The sequence below is a fragment of the Pristis pectinata genome, chromosome 3, assembly GCF_009764475.1.
Source record: "Pristis pectinata isolate sPriPec2 chromosome 3, sPriPec2.1.pri, whole genome shotgun sequence".
Taxonomy (NCBI): domain Eukaryota; kingdom Metazoa; phylum Chordata; class Chondrichthyes; order Rhinopristiformes; family Pristidae; genus Pristis; species Pristis pectinata.
This window is the reverse complement of record NC_067407.1, coordinates 20952176-20969969: the sequence shown is the minus strand read 5'-3', so window position 1 is coordinate 20969969 and position 17794 is coordinate 20952176. Positions and strand designations below refer to the sequence as shown.

The 17794-nt window shown below is 37.4% G+C and overlaps 1 protein-coding gene across 1 annotated transcript in view; it reads right to left on the bottom strand.

The window, feature by feature from the left end:
- Nucleotides 1-17794, bottom strand: part of LOC127567693 (receptor-type tyrosine-protein phosphatase F-like) — a 335950-nt gene that overhangs the window by 233990 nt on the left and 84166 nt on the right. Inside the window, exon 2 of the mRNA XM_052010633.1 lies at nt 5600-5751. Coding sequence (XP_051866593.1) covers nt 5600-5702 — 103 coding nt within the window. The 5' untranslated portion in view covers nt 5703-5751. The remainder of the gene's footprint in view (nt 1-5599; nt 5752-17794) is intronic.

The following is a 17794-nucleotide window of genomic DNA, read 5'->3' as shown; positions in this document are numbered from 1 at the left end:
CAGGGAATAATATTTACTTTGTGAGGGGTTGTATAGCAAATCTGGCCAATTGCCAAATTAAAGTACATTTTATATAAAGTCATTTCAAATTCACACTGAATTTTTCCACCTTCCAGGACAATGCACAGAAACATTGATCTGGAAAGAAAAAATAAATGTCTCCTGTTCATTGCTGACACTAATTCTACACCGGAGCGACATGAGTGAGATGTGTTCAATGTGACATGATACTAAAACTATGCAATTTTACAAGATATTACTGGAAGAAACAGCAGCCAGCAAGAGACTGAAGTGCAAACTACATAATGACCTAATGATTCAACACACTCAAATCAATTTATCAGACAAAATATACAAACCAATAAAGGATCATTTTCTTTAAACTGATACTGCTGTCTCCACACTTGGCTCCAACACATGCCACTGAAAAAAAGTTGGCAAATGCCAAGAGAACCAATAAAAAAAGAGGTAAGGCAAACAATGGGGAACTAAAGAATAATCTGTGACCTCTTCATCAGTTACGCTTCTAGGTTTAATAATTTTGCAGAATAATCAACACTACTACTTTTTATATAGCCTTCAATGCAATCTATATTTTCTTTGAAACAAAGTGCAACTAAAAAGATGCATCTAAACGAGTCTTCCGGTTTCAATGGGGAAGGGAAGAATTTGTCTTTGATTGCCAGTAGTAACTAATGTGAAACAAGAATATGAATTACAATAGACTCTGACAGTAAAAGGTCTGATTCAGTGATGTGAAATCAATAATCTGCAGTCCATGCGAGTAAAAAACCTCAAGCCTCAGATTAATACTTCTGTTGCATCCAACCAAAACAAAGAAAGCTATTAAAAGAGCCAACCACCAACTGTACCCCATTCCCTGCCACAATTTTCTTAACATTCCTAGCTACAGCAAAAATAAAATTCTTAATCTTGACTTTGATTCAGGCATCTCTCATTAATTGTCAAGACATCACAGCCTCAGACAGAAACATGCCTTCAGCTATTTATCACATTTCTGCATTTACACATGTGCATTTCAACCACGCCTTAGTCTGCTTTGTACTTGTACTATATTTTAATATTTGACTCTCGTAGTCCCCTCTGCACCTACGTTCTTTTCCCAAATTTTTCTTCTTGATTCCTAACCCTGCTACTTGCCAGCACTAAACAGATCCCTTTGAGGGTGTTTGTCCCATCCTCTTCAAAGACAACCTCTCTACCTTACCTGGACATCAACTGTCCCAATTCTCCGCAAATCTAAAACATTTCTTCCTTCACTACTTCTGCATTCAAGCATTAACCTATTTAATCTCACTGTTCTTGTACATTCGAGCACAGGGCATCAACAGCAGCTCAGAGAATGCCACCTTTGAAATCCTGAACTATAAAAGTGGCAGTTTCTCCACAGCCGTCTTCCTCCACTTCTACAGCATTCTTGTCTTCTTGTGCAAAGCAATACCCCTATTAGACAAAAATACTGTATCCATGTGAAGGGTGATCCACTTGAATTGCATTCCAAAATAAGGAAACACGTGTGGTAAATTTTTGTACATTTTTTTGTGCTGTAAAATATCAATGGGAAAATATTTATCCCATTTTAGCAGAACATTTTCAGGAGGCCTGTATTATCTTTTTAGTGGCTCACTTGTAAACTGTTTATAGTTGTTGCTTCTGATGTCAATAGTTTCCTCCAAGAGTACCTGTGTCATAAATAATTAAGCAACACTTTCACTTATTACTGTAAGTTACACTCAGTTAAAATCAATACAGGGTGCCCCAATTCCCAATTCTGCATGAGTTGGTAAAACAAAAGTTATGTCATTTAAAAAGACTTTATTCTTATGGATTGAATCTTAATGGCTGATTGCATTAAGATATGTAGTGTCTCAAGATCTTCAGTTTACAATTTTACTTTTTCTTTACTTTTGTTGACAACAGTTGGCATTGCTCACATTTTTTTTGTTGGACAAACACTTTTTGGACCAAACATGTATTTAAAACCTTTTGAAATGCAGATTAAGCAAATCCACCAGCTGATTAATGGGTGGCACAATAGCGCAGATGGTAGAGCTGCTGCTTCACAGCTCAAGTGACCCAGGTTCAATCCTGATTTCTGGTGCTGTCTGCATGGAACTTGCATCTTCTCCCTATGACCATATAAGTTTCCTCTGGATACTCCAAGTTTCCTCCCACATTACAAAAATTCAGGCTGTTAGATTAATTGGCCACTATAAATTGTCCTTAGTGTGTAGTTGAATGGTAGAATCTGAGGGGAGTAGATGGGAATGTGGGAGAATAAATGGTATTGCGTATGATTTGTGTAAATGGGTGGTTGATGGTCAGTGTGCACTTGGTGAGCCAAAGGATCTCTTTCTGTGCTGTATGGCACCATGACTCTCTGTAATAAATGTTTTAAAACAGCAGTTTTGCACATATCAGTTAATCAATGAATCAGAAATAAATACACACTGACCTTCTATAAAATGGCTTCACAAACTTCAAAATTATTATTTACACCAGTCATCCTTTCTCAACACCTCCAAAAAGAAATTAAACTTGGGAGCATTCAAATTTCATATTCTATCTGCCTTAGACATTAGTCACAGAATAAATCTTAAGATGAATCTCAGAGTGATTCTGCTGTATCTACATACAATCTAATGGTAATGATAGTATTTGGAAACTATGAGATGTACTTCCTATTCGCCGTCAATATTATTTTAGCCACACGGATGTGTTCTGTATATATATGACCGTGCATGCAGTACAATTACAACACTTTCCCTTATTTTCACGCAACAGTCTATTTATTGGTAGGACAAAATAAACGGGTTTTCAAAATTAGGAATGGTATAGCCTGGCTGTAAGGTATGTAACACTGAAAACATCCAAACAGATTTCACAGTGGCTCAGATCTATAGCCATGTTTATTCCACGTGCGTTTTATGATCTATTTGAGGGAAAGGAAAATTGATATCCAGCAAGGAAAACTGTTAAAATTATTGATGGTTGCACTTTTCTGCATTAGTGATTGAAAAATGAAAGTGAATGAAATATGCAATATGACAAAAGATTTATAAAGATTTTGCAACGTACAAAAATAGGTGCTAGGATTTCCCTATTTACTGAGGTTTAACCAATCACAACTTCCATTTATATGCCACCTTTAACATCATAAAAACATCCCTAAGCTTTCACAGAAGTGTTATGTATCAAACAAAAACTGCCACCATCCCCCAAGGAGATAAAGGGACCATATGTTTTGTTGAAATTAAAATTTTAAAAGAAGTGCCTTAAAGGAGGAAAGAGAAGTGGAATGACAGAAAGGTTTTTGGAGGGAATTTCAAATTTCTGATGATATAGCAATCAATGGGGAAACAATTAAACTAGGTGGTGGTCAAGAATCTGGAATTAGAGGAATGTGGATATCAAAGCGGTTAACAGGAATAGAGGAGATTACAAAAATAAATAGAGGTTTACTTAACTCAGAACCACTGTAGGTCAGGAAGCACAAGAGGTGACAGGTAAATGAGACTGAATGTGAGAAAGGATGGGCTATAGTTTTCAGACCCTGAGATAACGAAGAGTAAAAGGAAGAAGGACAACAAAAACTGTGTTGGAATAGTGAATAGTTGAGTTCAGAGATGACAGAGGCATACACGATAGTTTGGTAACAGATGATCAGAGGAGAGGCTAGAATCAAAGTGTTGTGGAAGTGGAAATGGAAGACTTTAGAGAAAGCACAGGACTTGGGGTCAAAAGAGACACCAAAATTGTGAACAGTACAGTTCTGTACCAGGGAAAGAAAAGGAAATGGAAAGATTCATAAGCGAGACCAAAGGTGGTGGACAGACTTTCTAGTATTTAAGTTGGAAGAACTTCCTACTCATCCTGCACTGGATGTCAGAGAACCCAGAAAAATTAAAGAGATGATGGAAGATTTTGAGAGATGGGTAAAGCTTTGGTTTATTGACATACAGTGGGATGCAAAAGTTTGGGCACCCCTGGTCAAAATTTCTGTTACTGTGAATAGCTGAGCGAGTAAAAGATGACCTGATTTCCAAAAGGCATAAAGTTAAAGTTAAAGATGACATATTTCTTTAATATTTTAAGCAAGATTACTTTTTTTATTTCCATCTTTTACAGTTTCAAAATAACAAGGAAAAGGGCCCGAAGCAAAAGTTTGGGCACCCTGCATGGTCAGTACTTAGTAACACCCCCTTTGGCAAGTATCACAGCTTGTAAACGCTTTCTGTAGCCAGCTAAGAGTCTTTCAATTCTTGTTTGGGGGATTTTCGCCCATTCTTCCTTGCAAAAGGCTTCTAGTTCTGTGAAATTCTTGGGCCGTCTTGCATGCACTGCTCTTTTGAGGGCTATCCACAGATTTTCGATGATGTTTTGGTCGGGGGACTGTGAGGGCCATGGTAAAACCTTCAGCTTGTGCCTCTTGAGGTAGTCCATTGTGGATTTTAAGGTGTGTTTAGCATCATTATACTGTTGTAGAAACCATCCTCTTTTCATCTACAGCTTTTTTACAGACGGTGTGATGTTTGCTTCCATAATTTGCTGGTATTTAATTGAATACCTTTTGGAAATCAGGTCATCTTTTACTCGCTTAGCTATTCACAGTAACAGAAAATTTGACTGGGGTGCCCAAACTTTTGCATGCCACTCTATATGTGGAAACTTATGTCATGTGTTCAGATGACAATTTTGAAGAGCAGCATGTCGATGAGAAACAGACACAGGCTTGGAGAACACCAGGGTTAATTGCCTTGCTGGAAGAAAATTCATTCTAGAAAATATATTGAGAATCTTCATCTTATCTAGCCAGCTTTAAAAGAGCGTAAGTACTTGTGATGGCACAGTGCACATTGAGAACTTTCTACTTTCTACTTTTCTATTCAGGTCCAGCCTATCACTTTTTAATGACATTTTATATACATCTTCACAGCCAAAATCCAAAATCCATCTAATGTTTGGAGGAGGATTGCCTCCTCTAGTCACTAATTTACAAGAGTTGACTTTTCTAATGTTATGTCCTTTTTCCATCTGTTCACTGTTCTTTTCCCAAGAGTAATTTATCTTTCATCATTATTTTGCGATAGAGTTCTTAAATCTCAAAGTGATAATGAACTGGATCTCTTTCAAATGTTCTGAGTTAAATCTTGAATATCACTCTCTTAACAACAAATTAGTGTTTTTTTTAATATTCATTTTTAAATTTGGTACAAACCCTTTACAAACCCTTCACACTAATTTGATTTTGTAGTCTTTCAGGCTGTTTTTCCACTGATGGTCATGAATGATTTTAAGTAAAACTTGTTGGAAGGTGAGATTATAGGGTTTAAGTTTTCCTAATTTTCTCATGCTTTCTGTTCAGTTTGAAACGCTGTTCGTTTTATAACTATAATCTGAAAAGTCCCCAATACAAGTCCGCAGTTTCATGATTCAAAAATTGAACAAATATCCATGTTTTTTCTCATTTAAACCTTTTCACACAATTACTTGGAAATTCTCTGCATTCAAGTAAATTCACAAATATCCAGACAACAAAGAAAAAAATTAGTTTCAAAATTTAAATGATTTTACTCACTGTCTGCTTGAATGCACTGTGCCAGGTAGCTCAGGATCACCATCACTGGTAGCGCAGTCAAACTAGGAAGTACCATATTCCAGGCTGGCGGCAGTACTTTCATTCAAGTCCAGACACAATCCGTCCAGTGGTTCCTTGTCAGATGCTCATACCTTTAAATAAAGAATATTACACATCAGTTATACTTTATTTGTCATTACTAATGGTCAAATAGCTAATAGTTATTTCTTTTAACCTTATGATAACTTACAAGCTAAAGCTAAAACTGCAATGTACCTTTCTAGCCAGCACTTGTTTCCATTGATTGTAACAGATGTTGCAAATTACTAAGACCTGGCAATTTGAACTGAATCTCAAAACAACATGGTTACTAGACTGAACAAATTGGCATCTCAATGGCAAATTTGAGGAGATTCAGTGTGAACCTCGATTAAGATGCAAACATTTCCTCCATACAAAATATGAAATGAATTTTGTCAATCAGATAAATAGCTCAATAACTTTCAGAAGCTGAATTAGTAGCATCATCCGCTGTTAATTTGAAACTACATTTCTAATAATGATGTTTTGATAAATAATAGTAATTTTCCAATTCCATGCTCGATGATCCATCACAATATAAAACCAGAGTGTTTCAAGTACTCTGATTTTTTTCCTTAGATATGGCCTAATGTTAACACTTAGGGGCAGTACAGTTTTTCCCTCAACTCTGATTTAGTCCTCCTTATTTTCATTTGATTTCTATATACCAGGTTGAACTTCTCAGATTATTGCAGCTGGTATTAAAAGCTCCATGCAAGTACAAATTATTCTAGTTTTCCAGAATTTCTCTCTCTTGACCTTTAAGAATCATGTATAAAATTTAATTATCTTCATTCTCGGGACATAGATGCTTGTGGTAATATCAGCATTTATTGCCCATTTTTAGCTGATCTTGAACCAATGCAGTCTATGTGGTGAAGATATTTCTGTGCAAATATGTGGGAAATTTCAGTATCCTGAACCAGCAATGGTAAAAATAAAAACATACATCAAGTCAGGATGAAGCAACTTCAAAACTGCAGCTCATCCTTTTAGGTGATGGAGGACATACCTTCGTGAGGTATTATCTGTGAAAGCTAGACAAAATGCAACAGTACATATTTTTGATGACATATGGGTGTCATGGATGCCAGCGATGGAGAGAGTGAATATTTGACGGTAGACAAGTTGGTAAATCGAACAATCTGCTCTATCTGAGATGTTGGTGAGTTTAAGGATTGTTGGCAATTTTTCAAGTTAATTCTTGATTTGTTTTTATAATTTCTGTACTAAAAGTAGAATGGCATTCACATTCTAAATGTGTATTATCTCCAGGATATCCATCATCAAGGCAACTCAAGGCACCAAACAACATTTAAGCTATCTTTTTCCTACTGTCTTTAAACTCTAAACCATTCCTAACTTGTAAAAGGTAAAGAGTAATGGACTGTTATGGATCCAAATGGAGAAGTAGCAACAATAACCATTATTTAGTTAGTACTCTTTACATGGTAAGATGCCCCAAGACACTTCATCGCATTATCTGTCACTTAGATACACGAGATAATATTAGGAGAGAAGCAATAGCTTCTAAAAAGCATCTTAAAGGGTGAAAAGAAGGAAGGCCAGTGAGGTGGAGGGATAGGGCAGGGTGCAAATTACAGATTCTATAGTAGGGCCATTAATATAAGGGATGCATAGGAGGCCAACAGATCTTAGTTGGTTCCAGGGCTGGATGAGATTTAGAGAGAGAGGGATAGGATCAGAAAACAAAGGATGAGAATCTTAAAAATAAGACATTGTTTAACTGAGAAATAATACATGATAGTAACAAAGGAGTGATGAGTGAACAGAATTTGGTGCAAAGTAGGTGTCAGGAAATAAAACATTTTTATAAATTCAAGTTTATGTAAATTGGACATCGGCAGGAGTCAGGTCGAGAGGTAATGAAGCCAAGTATGAAGGTTTCAAAAACACATGCAGAGGCAGGAGCGGGCTGGATCATGTCAGAAGATTAAAAACAAGGGAGGATAGTGACCGATTTTATAGTCTACAACTAAGGGAAGCCACCTATGATAAAACATGGTTAACATTTCAAGCCGTCTGCATTAAAATATGATCAAGTTGGCGGGTTTCAAAGGGACACAAAATAAAAGGAAAAATAATCCTTCTTAAATTTGCTTTTAAAACATTCAATACCACTAGAGCTGGAGAGAAATGATGGATGTTTACTGGCTTCACTTTCAGCAAGAGAATGACAATGGAAAAAAATCCCTCAGCCATTTCCAAAGTTCAACTAGGATTCTTCATTCCCTTTTGGAATCCAGGTGACTAATATGAAGGAAAAGTTTTGAATAGTGGCAGAAAGTTATGAATGAACAGTTCAACACTAGAAAATGGGAAGGCTCTACTTCAAAGCATTATTTTTGTTTCTCTGTATTGAAAAGTACTTTGATCCAGTTGCGATCCCTGGATCCAGTTGTGTTCAAAATTGTATGAAGTAGTGCTAAATAAACTGCTTTCACTGAACGACATACAGACCATCTCTAGTAATGAACAGGTTTTGTATTTACAGGTGCCTTTAGTTGGACAATACACAAAAATCACTTGATATGGTGACCATACCTTCACAATATTGTAATGAATGGCATTAAAACACATAAGATTTATAAAACAGAACAATTATGTAGTTCTGCCTTTTGTAGGAATGAACATATGTACATACATCAGACTTTTCAATTTAATATTATGGGAGCTTGCTCGTATGTAAATTGGGCATTTATAACCCGGGGTTGGCCCATAGTGGATATTTGGAAACAGTTCTTTCAAAAGATGCAAATCTAACAAATTATCAATCCAAAAAATTGTTAAAGCTCTTGCAAAGAATGAGTCAAAGCTATGCCTTTTAAAATAGAAATACAGCTAGAGAGAATTTGGAAAACATATTCATTCACATGCTTCTAGTAGTGTATCAACTTGAAAATCAAAAATTTGGGAACCTTTTGTGAAATCCAAAAGGAAATTATTGCACAGATGGCAAACTTGAAACCCTCAAAGCCATGCTATAAAGCAGGATTAGTGGAAATCTTTTCATTGGCCAAGAAATTTCTTTCAGAATGATCCAACAATGTCCTTGATTTAGTCTAGTTAATTATACTCAAATAATTCACTTGAACATAAATTCTTGTTCTTCATTTTGTATTATTTCAAAACTTGCAAAGAAAAAAAAGACACTTATTCCTACATTATTCTCAAATGCAAGCCCAGTCATCTCTATTCCTTGAGATTTTTTTTAAAAAAGACTTCCACATAACCGTTCTTCAAAAAATACTATTAATATAGCATATCTTTCAAGTTACAATTGAAAAATTCAAAATGGATGCTTAAAACACCAGGTGGGGTGGATAAAAGAGCTATACCAATTTGGGAGTGGTTAAACAACTTGCAATATTTCTTAATCACTTTACAACTCCACAAGCAAAGTATTAATAATCCATCCATGAGTTATGGGAAGTCCTAATGCAATCAAACTCATAATATCAATCTGCAAGTTAAATGTTTTAATCTTCAAATCAATCTGCCTGCTCCACACATCAAGACCCAAATATTCAAGATTTGCTATGTAACAATTTTTCCTAGAAGGAAATATTGAAGAGCTCAAATTATTGAGGACAATAAATGAAAACTTCTAATTCATAAATTTCAGTTCAGTCCTATCCAAAAATAAGTGGAACTTTAAGAAAGTTCCACAAATTAACCCCTGAAGAGCATTATCCAATATCATGTGCTTAAAGAGCAAGATTATGAAATGATATCCTTTGATTATTCAACATTTAATTTTGTAGCTAAGATACTAATGAATTGGATTTCTTTCCTTTCAGAATATTCAAAATTCAACAAGGAAGAATTACTTTCTAAACGGATGCATAATGGTGATAAAGCTAGAGCTAGGCAAAGTGGAGATGTTTGGCTAATTGTCCTGTTAACCAAACTTGGTAAACACAAAGTTGAAAGTGAGAGAGATCGGTTTTGTGTGTACAAATTGTACATATGTAACTCTCCACCTCATGTTGCACTTTTCTGGAGAAATTGTCTTCTTTTTGAAAAAAGTTGTTCAGGTTTCTGTTTCATCTGCTCTTTGGAGTAGTTTCTGCATGGCTTGACTGTGTTTGTTGGATAACAGATTTTGCTTTGAGGCATACACTGTACCTCACTTCCATATTATTGTTGTCAACAAATATGACATCTAAACTTATTCCAGTGGATTCTGAGGTCAAGGTGTGTGTTCAGGGTCTCAATGATCTATATGGTATTGTGCTGCAATATTAGGGTACTGTGGGGAGGTGGAATGCGCAGACAGAATAGGTAGTGTGATTTCATTAAGATAACAAACCAAGCTATTAAATGGGGGGATAAAGCATTTTAAAAAAGATTAATCATGATCACTTTTTGGAAACATGCATTTGGATACTGCAACAATGCATTGAATCATACACCTAAGCCAGCCCATTAGCCAGAAAAAGTAAGTTCATGGAATGCAATGTGACTGAAGATAAACCCATGTATATGCTACAATATATAATTTAATAAAAAGGATCATTACACTCCATTTGTGAGAAATGCAAAGAGGAATTCAAGGTGCATTTTCTATTTTATGCATTCAACATGCTGCTTTCAAGAGCCAGAAGAAATAATTCCATCCAAAGGTCTACATCAATTAAACTATAGTTCTGGTTTTCCTCACCTTATAACACATCACAATAGAGAATTAACACCCAGAGAACAGTAGCATCTCATCTCAAATACATGTCAGCTATTCTCCATTGAAAGCTTATAGCTCTCAGAGTTTAATAGCTTAACAAAACTGTTATTAAAATTGTGATGTCAAAGTGTTGCAGCATAACCAGAGCATTATAACTTCCCAAAGGATAAATAATTCAGCATTGTGAAAATTGACTATATTTATGCATCTTGCACCTTGCCATCATGAATGAAAAACTTGTGTAAGTCCACAACATAGAAATAAAGCACTTGGTAAATAAACTACCCACTTCTGGGAGTCAATTTATCATGTGGCAGCTGCTAGGAAAAAAGTTATGAAAATGTACTAGCAGTGAGTTACAGCTCCACACCCTTCTGAACTCCACCCACCTCTCCTATCAGGATCATTTGAATAATAGCATGTTACGAGTCAGGTTGCTATTTGGTGAATGTCCCTTTAAGGCACCTGGACAGTAAAGTAGTAGTCTGTGTGGTGTCATCAAGACAGCAAGATAATAACAATGTGCTGACGCTTGTGCTCAGTGAGTTGAAGTGAGTAGGAGAGAGAGACAGAAGAGAGACACTGACTACTGGTCTCCGTAACAGTGGATGAAGAACAATAGCTGTGTCTGTCACTACAGTCCGTGTATGAATTTTTGGAGCAAACAAGTAGAGTCCACTTTGTCGTTAACCTGTGATGGGAAACAGCTATTTATGTGGACAACCACTTTTTGAGTGCCTTCGGGATGGCAGACACTTCGGAACAAAGCAATGGAGATCATTGGAGATTGAGGTGTCGTATGGGTTCCATCGTGGAACATGTGGATTTTGTAATTTTTCTCTCTACATTTTCTCTTCAGTCAGTGGTTTTGCAAAAGCCTTTGCTCACATCTCACCTGATGACTTGCTGAACTGAACTTTGAGAACTATTCCTAGACTTGGGGTTTGGGAATTTGCCACACACACACACTTTGAGTTTAGTTTTGGGGTTTATATTTAAAATCTTTTCATTTTTACTTTTTTTTATTATTACAAGTAGTTATTAAGAAAATAGTTTCTAACACTTGTGTGCTTCTATTGTTGCTGGTACGTAACAAGCATAAAAATAAATGTGTAATATGGAATTTAAGTTCTTTGGAACTATCAGAAAATTTACTGGTAACCAGATGGCTGGTATGTGCTGCACCAATTACAAGTATAATATCAAAACTGCACACTTGATAGCCATTATATAGCCAATCATAGCTTGCTGAACAAAATATTACCATCTCCTCCTTCTCAGAATCAGAATCATTATCATTGACATATGACGTGAAATTTGTTGTTTTGCTGCAACAGTACAGTGCAAAGACGTAAAAATCTGTAAATTACAAATATAAATAAATAGTGAAAAGAAATAATGAGATAGTGTTGATGGATTTATGGATCTTTCAGAAATTTGATGGCGTTGGGGAAGAAGCTGTTTCTGAATTGTTGAGTTTGTGTCTTCAGACTCCTGTAGCTCCTCCCTGATGGTAGTAACGAGATAGTGACAATAGTAACGAGATCTCCCGGATAGTGAGAGTCCTTAATGATGGATGCCACCTTCTTGAGGTACCACCTCTTGAAGATGTCCTCGATGGCAGGAAGGGTTGTGCCCATGATGGAGCTGGCTGAGTCTATAACCCTCTGCAGCCTCTTGCGATCCAGTGTATTGGAGGCTCAATACCAGACTGTGATGCAACCAGTCAGAATGCTCTCCACCATACATCTATAGGAAGTTGTAAGAATCTTTCGTGACATACAAATTCTCCTCAAACTCCTAACAAAATAGAGCTGCTGGTGTACCTTCTTCGTGATTGCATCAATGTGTTGGACCCAGGATAGATCCTCTGAGTCTTTGATGCCCAGGAACTTGAAGCTGCTCACCCTTTCCACCGCTGACCCCTCAATGCGGAAGGGTCTAATTCACCCTCAATGAGGAGGGACCTTTTGCTAATTATCCTAAATCTGTGTCCTCTGGTTATAAACCTCCCTGGCAGTAAAACAGCTTCTCCACATCTGTGTGATCAAAATGTTTCACAATTTTCAACATCTTTCGTAAATCTCCCTTAATCTTCCCTTCTCCAAGAACAATCTCAATATGTGGTCACCCATATAAATAGTTTTCCATCTCTGGTAAAATTCTCATAAGTTTATTCTGGTAAATATTACTAATCACCCTCTCCAATGTAAATTTCGAAAGTGTTTTGAATATCCCCAGAATAAAAAATATTAATTATATGAATCAATGACATTAAAAAGTCAACATTATGTCTTTAGTGCGTCAGTAAAAAAAATTCTATTAATAATTCTGTACTCTCTTAAATATCAGCTGAGTTCCAAACTGATTTCTTGACCCCTCAAAACCACCATCTGCGAAGCATGTCAGGAGTAATACTTTACTTGCCTCAATTAGGCAGGTCCAATACCAGTTAAATCTCAACAGTATCCAGAACAAATACCAGTTAAATCTCAACACTTGATTGCATTCTCCCCAACTTCTATCTTAAACATTCTCTCCACCACTAGAGCAATGCCTTCTGCACTATCCAATAACATTGTGGGAGAATATTCATCAGACAAACTGCACTGCTTCAAGGTGCCACTTCCCCCTCCCCGCCCCACACACACACTTTTCCCCTGATCTGACCAGTGTTGTAAAGGTTTCTTGATGCCATACTTGGTGAAACGCTGCCTTCATGTCAATAGCATTCACTCTGATCTTGCCTCTATAATTTTGCTCTTATTGGTTGGACCAAGGATGTAATGATGTCTAGAATGACTCCTGTGACACCCAGACAGAGTATCCACAAGCACTGTGGTAGCATTGTTGCCACAGCTTCCAGTGCTTTGATGATTATTCAGGGTTGACTGATGAGGTAGCAATGAACATGTTGGATTTCTCTGCTTTCTATGGATGTACCTTGAAAATGCTCTGTGTTACTGGACTGATCTACTGTTGTACCTGTATTGGGATAGCTTGGTTAGAGGCATTATTGGTTCATCAGAAGTCTTTATCACAATAGCTAACTTGTTATCTGGACTCGTAGCTATGTCTAATGATTTTGACATCACAGACTAAAACAAATTGGATGAAGGTGAGTTCTTTGATGGTGGGAATCCAAGTATGAAGAATGGTCAGCTGGTTCAGATGCCAGAGAGCTTTAGTTTGGCAAGAATTTTTTTTTGTCATGAAGTGCTCTCCCATGGAGGACAGGGAATGTATTTTTTTGTTTGGGTTTGCAGGGGGAGAGAGAAATACAAAGTCAGAAACTCACCAAAACTCTTCACTTCCCTTCACTGTGAAGATGTTTCCCTTGTAAGTGAAATTAGAAATACAAAGATACTCACAATACAATTATTGTCTCAAACCATCAATGCTTTTTCATAGGCCATTATTTGTGCTCAGATTCCTTGCAAGCCTTTAGCTCGAGCATTCACTAAAATATGCAAGCAAAGATCACCGCAATCCAACATTTTATTGGCTTTAAACCATTTTCAAAATTCTTAAAAAGGACATGCAAGATGTAATTTATTTCTACTAATCTTCAATCATAAAACTTCAGTTGAGCTTTTCTTCTATAGCATCTTTAATGTGCAATATCAATAATTCATTTTTTTTGGTTGACAGTATAGAATTACATTTTTAAAGACTGACATTCAAGTTCCACTTTGGTCTATATTTTATAGACGTATACAAATTTGAGAAATGACATCCTAGTATTGAAAAATTAAATGACCAGTGAAAGATGAGACGTTATCCTCTGTTTGATGTCTGAAAGCAGGCCTTGCAGTAGTTTTATATCAGGGATAATTAAAATACATTTTCAAATCACCAAGAATCACTCAACAAGAGCTCATACCACTACTCATTTACTACCAATAAGGAATCAATAAGGCAGTATTTCTACCTCTGTAATACTTAAAAGGCCCCTTTGGAAAAAAAGATTTAATTGCTTTTGGTTTTGCCTCTTTTTTTAGGGTATGGCAGTCAAAATATTATACAACCTCCTAAGTTACATTGATACTGATATGGATATTAAGAAATTTGGCCTGATATCCTGTCCTTAACCAACATACAACAAAAATAATAACCTCTATTAATCCACTGCTGTTTAAGGCATGTTAAGGCATATAAACTGGCTGTGATATTCGCCTAAAACAGAACAGCATGCCGAGATAATTAGATGCATAGGAACGTAAGTTCCCTTTCTTACATTAATTCAGATGGGATAGAAGGTCAAATCATACAATTTATGAAGCATTATAAAGTATGCACATGGGCAGCACCATGGTGCAGAAGCTGTGCCTCACAGATCCAGCCACCCAGGTTCAATCTTGACCTGAGGTGCTGTCTGTGTTGAGTTTGCATGTTCCTTCTGTTATCATTGGGATTCCCTGGGTGTTCTCATTTCCTCCCACATGGCTGCTGAAAATTAGTGTATGCCACATTTTCCTTTCAATGTGCAGTACATTGCAACTGTCTATTTAAATAATACTAACCAATTTTTCCTGACTCTGGTCTGTTAGTCAATCCTCTATCCATGATATTTTCCCCCAATGCCAAGAGCTCGGACCTTGTGTAGTTATCACTTACGTAGCGCCTTATCAACTGCCATTCGAAAATCTAAACAAACCACATCTGCTGGTTGCCCTATCCACCATGCTTGTTAAATCCTCAAAAAATTCTAACAAATTTTTCCAACACATATTCCCTTCATGGCAACTTCTCACTTTTGCTATTCTGAGATCTTATCCAAAGAACTCTACATTTTGTTTTCTGTTTTATAACCAGCATATTTCTCCCCGCTCCAACATGATTCCTTCAACTGGAGTTGAATACTTCTGACAATGCTCGACCAGTCATCATAACAGACAAAATTGCAAAAGTGTCCTCTTTCTGTGCTCTGATTGAATCAATCCGATGTTCATAGATTACTCGGTTTGTAATAATGTAAATGAACAAAGAATCACAATGCTTGTACTTGCTTATAGATCATTTACTTGTGATTCACAGGTTCTGCAAATGCATTCAATGCCTTATTTCTTAGAGCTCAATTGCAACACAGGCACCAAGGCCAGACACAACTATTCTGACTAAATATCTTGCAATGTGGAGAAAACATAACATCAAATTTATGTACCCCTCACTGTACTGTGCAGATGCAATTTTTGCAACTTTTATTGTACTTTTTGTTTCAAAATGCCTATCGATACTATAATGGCCTCCAACTATGATGCTAAGACCAAGACAAGAAAGTAAGTACAAGTGCTCATCAGGGTGCTGGTATCAAAGAATCCTGATAAGGTACCAAATAATAAATTCCTGATTTATTCTGCAGGCATGATTCATATAGTAAAGTGAATAGCAAACTGGGTATAAAAAAGAAACAACTGTAGGAATTTTAGGATAATAATTCAAGACTGGCAAAGGTAAAAAGTTATCATAATTGTTCACAGTTTACATTAAGACTTGGACTAGAGAATCAGTGCTAAAGGTGCCAAATAAACCAAACTAGGAACGCAGTTAGTACAAAAGGACTAAAACGACAAAATGCAAAATGACATCAATAAACTTGCAATATAAGCATACGTTGGGGTAATGAATCTTAATACAACTGTACAGTGGTGCATTTTGGTAGAAAACATAAAACTACAAAAAGTATTAACATACTGCTTGGACAATGAATCTATCATGGGTAAGGTGCAAAGGGAATCCAGAAACACATCACTAAAAGTAGCAATACAGATATTATTAATATATACAGGTACCTGTATATACTAATACAAGACTCTGACAAACTACCACCAACATGTCACCTGCAGAACCAGATCACTTGATCACTGTTACACACCATCAAGCATACTTACCCTGCCAACCACACATCTGCACTTTGGCAAGTCCGATCACCTGACTGTACTTCTACTCCCAACATATAGGCAGAGACTGAAGACCACAGCACCAGTGAAGGTATGGTCAAGGGAGGCAGAGAGGCATTTACAGGACATCTTTGAATCGGTGGACTGGATCATACTCAGGAATTCACCTTTGGATCTAAATAAATATGCCACAGCCATCACCGACTTCATCAAGACCTACGTGGATGAGTGTGTGCCTTCGAGAACATACCAAGTCTTCCCAAACCAGAAGCCCTGGATGAACCAGGAGGTTCACCGTCTTTTGTTGGCTAGATCTGTGGCATTCAAGACCAGCAATCCAGAACCCTACAAGAAGTCCAGGTATGACCTATGGAAGGCCATCATGAGAGCAAAAAGGCAATTCCATGTGAAATTAGAGACACACTTGGATGCACAACAACTGTGGCTGGGTTTGCATGCCATTACTTCCTATAAGGCGAAACCTAACAGCATAAATTGCAGTGATGCTTCTCTCCCCAACAAGCTCAATGCCTTTTACGCACACTTTGAAAGGAAGAATAATACTACACCTATGCAAATCCCCACAACACCTGGTGACCCTGTGATCTCAGTCTCAGAGGCCGATGTCAGAACATCCTTCAAGAGGGTGGACCCTCGCACGGCGTCAAACCCTGATGGTGTACCTGGGTACTGAAAACCTGTGCCGACCAACTGGCTGGAGTGTTCAAGGACAAATTCAACCTCTCACTGTTGTGGTCTTAGGTTCCCACCTACTTCAAAGGGGCAGCAATCATACCGGTGCCCAAGTAGAGCAGGGTGAGCTGCCTTAATGACTATCGACCGGTAGCACTCACATCTACTGTAATGAAGTGCTTCGAGAGGTTGGTTACGGCTAGAATTAACTCCTGCCTGAGCAACGACCTGGACCCGCTGCAATTTGCCTACTGCCGGAACAGGTCTACAGTGGACGCAATCTCACTGGCACTCCACTCTGCTTCGGAGCAACTAGACAACAGTAAAACATATGTCAGGCTGCTGTTTATCGATTACAGCTCAGCGTTCAATACTTTCATCCTCTAAGCTTCTAAACCTGGGCCTCTGTATGCCAACTGGATGCCTGACTTCCTCATCAGGAGACCACAGTCATGAGGGTCAGTAATAACATCTCCTCCTCGCTAACAATCAACACAGGTGCACCTCAAAGATACATGCTTAGCCCACTGCTCTACTCTCTCTATAGTCATGTCCGTGTGGCTAAGCACAGCTCAAATGTCATTTATAAATTCGCAGATGACACCACTGTTGGTAAAATCAAAGATGGCAACAACGAGGCATACAGGGGTGAGATATATCAGCTGGTTGAATGGTGTTGCAACAACAACCTCGCAGTCAATGAAAGCAAGACCAAGGAACTGATTGTGGACTTCAGGAAGGGGAAGTCTGGAGAACATGCACCAGTCCTCTTTGAGGGGCTAGCAGTGGAAAGGGAGAGCAGCTTCAAGTTCCTAGGTG